The 7,379-nt window shown below is 43.2% G+C and overlaps 1 protein-coding gene across 1 annotated transcript; it reads right to left on the reverse strand.

Annotated features, from left to right (window-relative positions):
* Positions 1–1,448: 1,448 nt before the first annotated feature.
* On the reverse strand, positions 1,449–6,632 carry MARCKS (myristoylated alanine rich protein kinase C substrate). Its single transcript, XM_039532473.1, has 2 exons — positions 6,154–6,632; positions 1,449–4,401 (listed from the first exon to the last, which is right to left on the reverse strand). Exons 1-2 carry the CDS (start codon positions 6,250–6,252, stop codon positions 3,658–3,660), a joined length of 843 nt encoding a protein of 280 aa, XP_039388407.1. The 5' UTR covers positions 6,253–6,632; the 3' UTR covers positions 1,449–3,657.
* Positions 6,633–7,379: the final 747 nt, after the last annotated feature.

Below are 7,379 nucleotides of genomic sequence, written 5' to 3' on the forward strand. Positions count from 1 at the left end.
ACTTCATGAAACTAAAATATACTCCATTCTACCTTAGTGAATTAATAGTGGTAAAGAATAATTGTCATAACCTACAGCTAGGCTGCTTCCAAGGACTGCATATTTGTATATGAAACACAGTACTCAACCTCTTAAAAATTGACTTTCAACCAACATTTGAACTGTGGATCTTGAAAGAGGACATTTTGCCACCCTCACTGTGCAGTACACGTTACTAAACACTGAATTTAGTTACTATTGCTGGGAGGTGTTACGGTAAGGGCAGCTGTCAAACCTACAGTTGTATTCTCAAGTTAAAAGCAGGGTTATACATAATACCTCACTTCAAAAACAAAACCTTTGTTGAACTTAGAATGCTGAGTTTTACTTCTGGAACGCCCATTTAGAATGAGCTTGTCATTAAAGTTTTTGCCTTTAAACTGTTTGGAAACAAATCCTCCCCCTCACAGAATGAAGGCATAAACTTAAGAGAATGTTTACAGCCTATAGGAGGAGGGTTTTTTTAGTGAGGGCCTAAGTGCACCAGCAGAAATGTTTGAGAGCATTACTGATTTCCAGAAAACATTGTATACACTTACATAGGAAGATGGACCTACTCTAATGGAGGATATAGCTTAAATTACACTTCTTCCCTCCCCCCCCCCATCTGTTTTATGTGAAATCAAATGAATTAAGTCATTACACTTTCCCATTCATGAACTGGGGATAAATACTCAACATGGATCACTTCACTAGAAATGTTGCTATTATGGAGACTTTAAAATGCATCTTAGACATGACATTAGAATTTGAAGGGGGTTTTGGTAATGAGTTTTAACCATGAGTAAGAAAGCCCCCTCATTTTAATCCAATAATAAATTTTAAGGGGCTGAATCTTGAAGTCCTTATTCAGGCAAAGCTGATTTTAGTAAGAATTTTGCCTAAGAAAAAAGCATTGTGATTTAGCCTAAGAGAACTGTTTAATCCTGTCAGAAGGTTTCCAACAGCTCTTGCAAGTCACAAAGGTATCTAATTTCAAATGGATTTGAACTGCAAAGAAACAGTTACAGTAGCTATTACTGAAGAGCAATATTAGCATTTTTATTGAAACACTGCAATAGTTACATAGTAATAAAATGTTTTCTTGGTAAGCAGTTTAAAACACATTCACCAAGTATTGACTATTGTTCTGCGAAGGGAACGCAGTGATTTGGTTCTTCCTGACAACTTGACAAGAGGGAGGGAAAAAAACACCACACCACCTCAGACCTTTCTTAAAACAAAGAACTTGGATTTAAATATAAAGGAATGTATTAAAAAAATGGCATTGACTATAGGGCCAAGACATCAAATGTCTTGAACAGTTTTTTGTTGTTTTTAAACCATATTATAAAAACCTTGAGTAAAATGGTTATAAAATGAACACCTTCAATAGATGTACTCCAAGAATGACACTGGTGTGGAGGATCTCATTTTACATCCATTTATTTCATCCCATGGCCATTACAGCATCATAATCAATACATATCTAAAACTATAGAGAAATACCAGGGTGACTAGAGTACATACAAGCCAAAATTAAAATGGTAGACAGCTGAATAAAAATAAGTATGCATTCAGCAGGAATCCATTGCAGTTAATTCAGTTCTTTTGGGAACCAGGTGCTAATGTGCCATTTTCTCATAAAATGAATCATAATTACTTCCAAAGAAAGAGAGTCTGCTGAAAATTTTGATGGAAGCAAGTGTAATACTAGACTCTCTCCTATAAACTTAGGAGAAAGTTTCTTGAATCAATTTCCACCCTCTGAACACCATTACTACTTTTACATAAGCCTACTGTTTTATTAAGGCATAACATGCCCTGAGCAATATGCTGGAAATTAGCCAAACATTCGAACAATTAAAGGCAAGCACCAAGTTAATATTTTTATAGACAAATTTAGCAATCCCCTTTGTAACTCATTTGTAGTTGGGAGTAACATGTTTGAGAAAAATATTGCTTTTAAATGTGAGCAGACTGCAAGAAAACATGTTTTTATGCTACATATTTCAAACTGGTTGTCTAAAACCAGACAAGTAGAAGTGGCATAACAAAACAAATGGACCATTTATTTCAGTGCCTAACTCTAGGCAACCAGTTTAGAAAAATTTGGCCTAAGACCATATAATAAACACCCTACCCAATAAAATCCAAGTCAAATATTAACTTTAAGAGGTAGGAATAGAGTCTGCTGTATACAACTGGTCTTAAACCAAGATGGAACCTGGGCAATGGCAGTCTTAATATGCCATCATGTTCTCAGATTGGCTTCCAGTCTTTTGTTCAAAGAAGTAGAGGCCATCTAGAGATATTGCTTATAAATTTCTTCATAATAAAGACTTGGAATATTACTGAATCCAAAATTCTAAACCATTTCTAAAGATAGCATTAATGGCACACAAGATCCTTTTCTATGCAAGTTTAAGCCATACTTAGTAGTCCATTTATAGCTATCAGAGGATCCATAAAAGAAACACAACCAAATTATACATTTTATTCACATTTATTTTTCGCTTTTAGTGTGCTCACAGAAAATTAGAACACCTTAAGCAGGAGTTTAATAGCAATTTTTGTAAGCAAAGTTACATTCCATCTCTAAGTCAAATTGGTCAAAGCTTCTCCAGTATTTACAAAAACCATGATAGACAAGATGCTACACAAAAACCATTGCATCTGAAGAGTTTTCCTTTATTTTCAAAGACAACTGGAAAAGAAAGCATTGTCTGCTGTAATCAAAAACATACCACAGTATAAACAGTAACCATTCCACTTATCACAGCTTGATTGAGTTTAAAATTTGTGTTTAAAAGGTCCAAGATGACTGCAGTTTTACAAAAATGGGCAGGGTGGAAAGAGTTGCAAACTTCATGTGCTTCTGGATATCAAGATTTGTTTTTATACAATAGTCACAGTTAAAAACACCCTGCTGGTAATACATAATTACACTTTATTAAGGTCATAAACCAGCAATAAACAATAAAGCCTATACAACTTGTATTTCTACTTAATCACTGACTGGTACAGCTAACATGAGATAAGTGAAAAGTTCCTATGGTTTAAATGAATTCCTAAGACTATGATTTTTTTTCTGGGTATTGATTTTTTTCCTTTCCTTCTTAGTCAAGACTTGTAGTGTTGTAAACCTTATAGAACATCTGCCTCACAAAATACATTGTAATAACTTTCTTTTAAAAAAGACTAACCCCTTACATCATTTCTTGTGGCACATTTTCTTGGCAATTATGTGCATCACTAATTCCTCATTGTGGCCCCTATCACTTCATTTGATATCCCTTATTGACCCCACCCATCTCCTTCATATATGGGCATGTCCATAGATTGACAAAGAAAGTTTACATTTTGAATAAAAGATGCAAAGTATGCAAAAACATTAATACTGATGCAAAAAAAAAAAGGGAACAAGGCAGAGGGAGGTGTTTAGTCTCCCCTCTACCTGTTGGAATGGTGGTAACAGAATTATTTGAGATGGGATCTGTGGGGAGAGAAAAAAAAGAGAAAGACATCTTTTAAATCAATCCCTGGTTGTAGACAAGTTCTCCAAAACCAGTACCTGGCACCACTCCAACAAACAAACAGGGGGAGAAAAGTTCTTCGATTATCTCAAAATTGCCATGTTTACTCTGCCGATTCAGCTGGTGGGGCTTCTGGACTAGACTCAGATGGGACTTCCTGTGTAGGAAGTGCTGCCTCTTCTACTTTGGGTGCCTCTTGTTCAGTTGAGGTGGCCTCAGTTGTAGCACTAGGGGCAGAGGCAGCTGGTGCCTCTTCTGGTTTATCCTCAGGCTTTTGCTCTTCAACAGGCTTGGCCTCTTCTCCCGCAGGCTTCTCTGGTGCTGTCTCTTCTGATTTTGCTTCCTGAGAGTCACCAGTCTCCTCCTTTGTTTCCTCTGTGCCGCTAGCTGCAGCAGCGCAGGACTCCTCCTGGGCAGATTTACCCTCCTCATTGCTTGTTGCTTCTGGGGCAGTAGCTGCTTCATCTTTCCCTCCCTCTGCAGAGGCAGCTGCACCTTCATTCTCTGCTCCTTCCCCAGCCTCCTTTTTGTTCTTTTTAAAGGAGAAGCCACTTAGCTTAAAGGACTTTTTGAAGGAAAAGCGCTTCTTTTTTTTTTTCGGGGTCTCATTGCTGGAAGAAGGGGTAGCCCCCTCCTCTGCCTTCAAGGAGGGCTCTCCCTCAGCAGGCGAGGCTGGCTCAGTACTCTCTGCTTCTGTTCCCTCCTTCTCAGAGGCAGGCTCAGAAGAGGCTTGCTCTTCCTTCACTGTCTCTTCAGCAGGTGCACTGCCATTTGCTTGGACCTCCTCCTTGCCTGCCTCAGCAGCTGCTGGAGAGGCATCACCATTCACCTTTACATGGCCATTTTCCTGGAAGAAAACAACTCAGTGTTATTGGAGAAAGATCTGCTTCTCAGCCATATCCCAAGCTCAACAGGGTCATCTGACAGGTAACAGCTCATTTCCCTTAACCAGAGTCTGCACTTAGACAAAACTGGATGGATCAGACAGTACGGACTGTTTTAAGAATACTTGCCATGTTATGCCAATACTAAGGCATGATTTGAACAATTATACTAGTCTGAGGATTTGATCAGATTAAGTGATTAACTACAGAAACAGTGGGGTCGTAAGCCAGCAGTTGCAATGGGCAGACTCGCCATTGCTCCTCTGGAGAGAAGAAGGCAGCACGGAGCTTTTTCAAAATTCACATCCCTGCCTTCTCCCCAGCCCAGGTTTCGGGAGCGCAGCCCATTGGAGAAGCACTGGAAATGCAGCAACAAGCCACGCCCCCGCCTGCTTTCATAGGGCACGCTGGGGACTCCTGTGTGGTTGAAAAAGCCAACGCATCAGCAAGCCCCTGCAGGGCAGCGAGCCCTCCCAGCACCGCAGCGCCGGCGGGACTCAGGCAGGCCGGGCTAGAGCGGCTCTCCGCCGGCAGAGGGCACTGTGACTCCAGCTTGCAGAGCCGGGCGGGAGAAGGCCGGAGAGGAGGGGGCAGGGGAGCAGCTGGCGGGCTGCGGGGCTCGCGCACGCCTTGTCCAGCAGCAGCGCAGCTGAGGAGAAAGGCGAACAAAGCTCGCCTCGGTCCTTGCGTCCGTTTCACGCCCCCTTCAGCCAGCAATAAAATCAAAATAAAGACGTGGCTTCCCTCCCCCTGCTGGCTGGTTAAAAGACGCGCCCCCGCCTCTCGCTGCATTTGCATTTTTAACGAGTCTCAAGCCTCTCCGGAGGACGACGGAGCCCCAGTGGCTCCAGCAGCAGCTGCTGCTCAGAGGCGTGGCGGGGGTGCCCGGTGTTTAGAGGCAGGCGCCACTCGACTCCAGCGCAGCCCAGGCGGTGCGCCCAGCGCCGCTACCCCTGTTGCACCGGGGGGAGGGGGGGTGGCAGAGATGAGGGTCACGTTAGTGCAACGCCAAGAGTCACCCCCATCCCCCAAGTCCGGACTGTGTTGAAACAAGCAGAGTGACGCGAAAAGCCTCCCAGAGCAAGTCAGTCCCCCATGGTTTAAATCGTAGGTTGAGCCCGGATCCTTAGAGGAGTAGGGGCGAGGCAGGCATGCAACAATATGGAGAAGAGCGTGCTTCGCTGCCCCTTCCCTTCTCCAGCCAGCCATCGCCCAGAGGCACAGCGCTCTCCCCAACAGGGTACCCCCGGGCATGCCACTTCCCTCCCTAACCTCGCCACTGCCAGTTTGCACTGCAGACAGCAAATTTCATACTACTATCTACCAATCCACCCCCCCCCCCCATCAGGGGCGTTTTTGGCTACTCACAGACAAACGTCTTCAGGAGAATAAAGCTAATGCACGGAGATTGAATGGACAGAAAAGCCAACCCAGTATCACATTCCTCAGTTTACGAGCAGCTTGCACCCCACTCAAATAACGCACCAGTGATTTTTATCTACTCCACTCCATTAAAAAAAATCGGGTCTATAGAACCCTTCCTCTCCCCCCCCAATAAAACAGAGAAAAAGCCATTCCTTTGCATTAAGTTTTCAAGATAAAGGCTTTGGCCATAGTCTCCATTTAATATGCTCAAGGCACCTCGAGGGGGGAGGAAAAATTAAACAGGCTGCAAAGCATGCAAGTTTTGCCGTTTAAAAAAGGGGGTAGGTTACCTGTCCATTCGCCTTGGAAGGAGATGCAGCCACTGCTTCCCCAGGTTTCTCAGCAGCGGCGTCGCCTTTTGCAGCGGTCTTGGAGAACTGGGCACCCATGCTGTCTTATTCAACAAAGAAACTCAAGAGATCCAAAAGGAGGGGAAACAAAGAGCGTTGGATTGGTATAAATACTGGGCGAGCAGCGGCAACACACACACACACACCAGAGGGGGGGGGGAAGAGAAGAGAGAACAGAACCGATTTATATGCACTCCTTTTTAAAAATGTAAGTTGAAGAGATCAAAAAGCAGCAGCACAGGAGGAAGGGGGGAAAAGGAGGGAAAAAAGTCGAGCAAAAAAAAAAGAGCCCAAGTTTAGTAAAAAGAAGTAATAAAAAAATCCCAGATTTGTAGCCGTACTGTAGACAAGGGGAAAATGGAGAAATCTCCCTGGTTGCTAATAAGATGCGGAGTCCAACGCCCAAGTGCACAGATGAATGGGCTTTCCGAGCGCTGACGGCAACCCCCCGCCCGTCGCCGACCAATCACGGCGCCGCCAGACAAAGGAGGGGGTGGGGCTTCCAATTGGAGCGAACAATGGAGCCGCGATTGCAATAATTTGAAATCAGCCTTTGACTGATAATTAATACCCCGAAAATAAATAAAGTAATGGAAAAATGCATGCACTCTTTTTTCTTCACTTAAAATGATGATGCATGGGTTTATTGCCCTTTCTTTTCGGAGGTGAATTAACACTGTAATGGGATTTCATTTGACTTGCAGTGGCTCTGTTTGTGTGTCTCTGTCTCTCTCCCCCATTTGCTTCTGTGTTAAATTAGAGACAATGGTTTGACTTGTGTGTTTGTGATTTCATCCTCTTTCCCCTACTCCACCCGCCCCCCTCCACCCTCTGCTGTAGAAGATCAACAGATACTGTGCGAGGTTTGAGTTTTTGATTTAATTGGTTGCAATTGTTCTATCGCTCCAATTTGGAAGGTATTTAAATCACGTAGATCGAGTTCGAGTTTTGCCAAACGAGATCACGAGTTGAAATTAGTAGGTCTGTAGGCCAGATGTTGAAAATGGCAAAAGCAGCCGCGGCCGAAAAAGCGGAATCAAACCCCTCCCCCTAGCAGTATTAGCTTGAAATAAAATATTCTGTAATTAGCCTACGGGTCTAATTAAATTCTGCTGTCTGATTATCCTTGATTTGCATTTTTAAAAACTGTTTTCTGAGGCGGCTAC

The sequence above is a fragment of the Mauremys reevesii genome, linkage group 3 (genome assembly GCF_016161935.1).
Source record: "Mauremys reevesii isolate NIE-2019 linkage group 3, ASM1616193v1, whole genome shotgun sequence".
NCBI classification, from domain to species: domain Eukaryota; kingdom Metazoa; phylum Chordata; order Testudines; family Geoemydidae; genus Mauremys; species Mauremys reevesii.

Excerpts from the sequence above, each read along its gene's own strand:
- MARCKS (XM_039532473.1), bottom strand. The coding sequence starts at position 6,252 with ATGGGTGCCCAGTTCTCCAAGACCGCTGCAAAAGGCGACGCCGCTGCT. Across the intron at positions 4,402-6,153 it reads CTTCCAAGGCGAATGGACAG|GAAAATGGCCATGTAAAGGT; the intron begins GTAACCTACCCC and ends GTTTTCTTCCAG.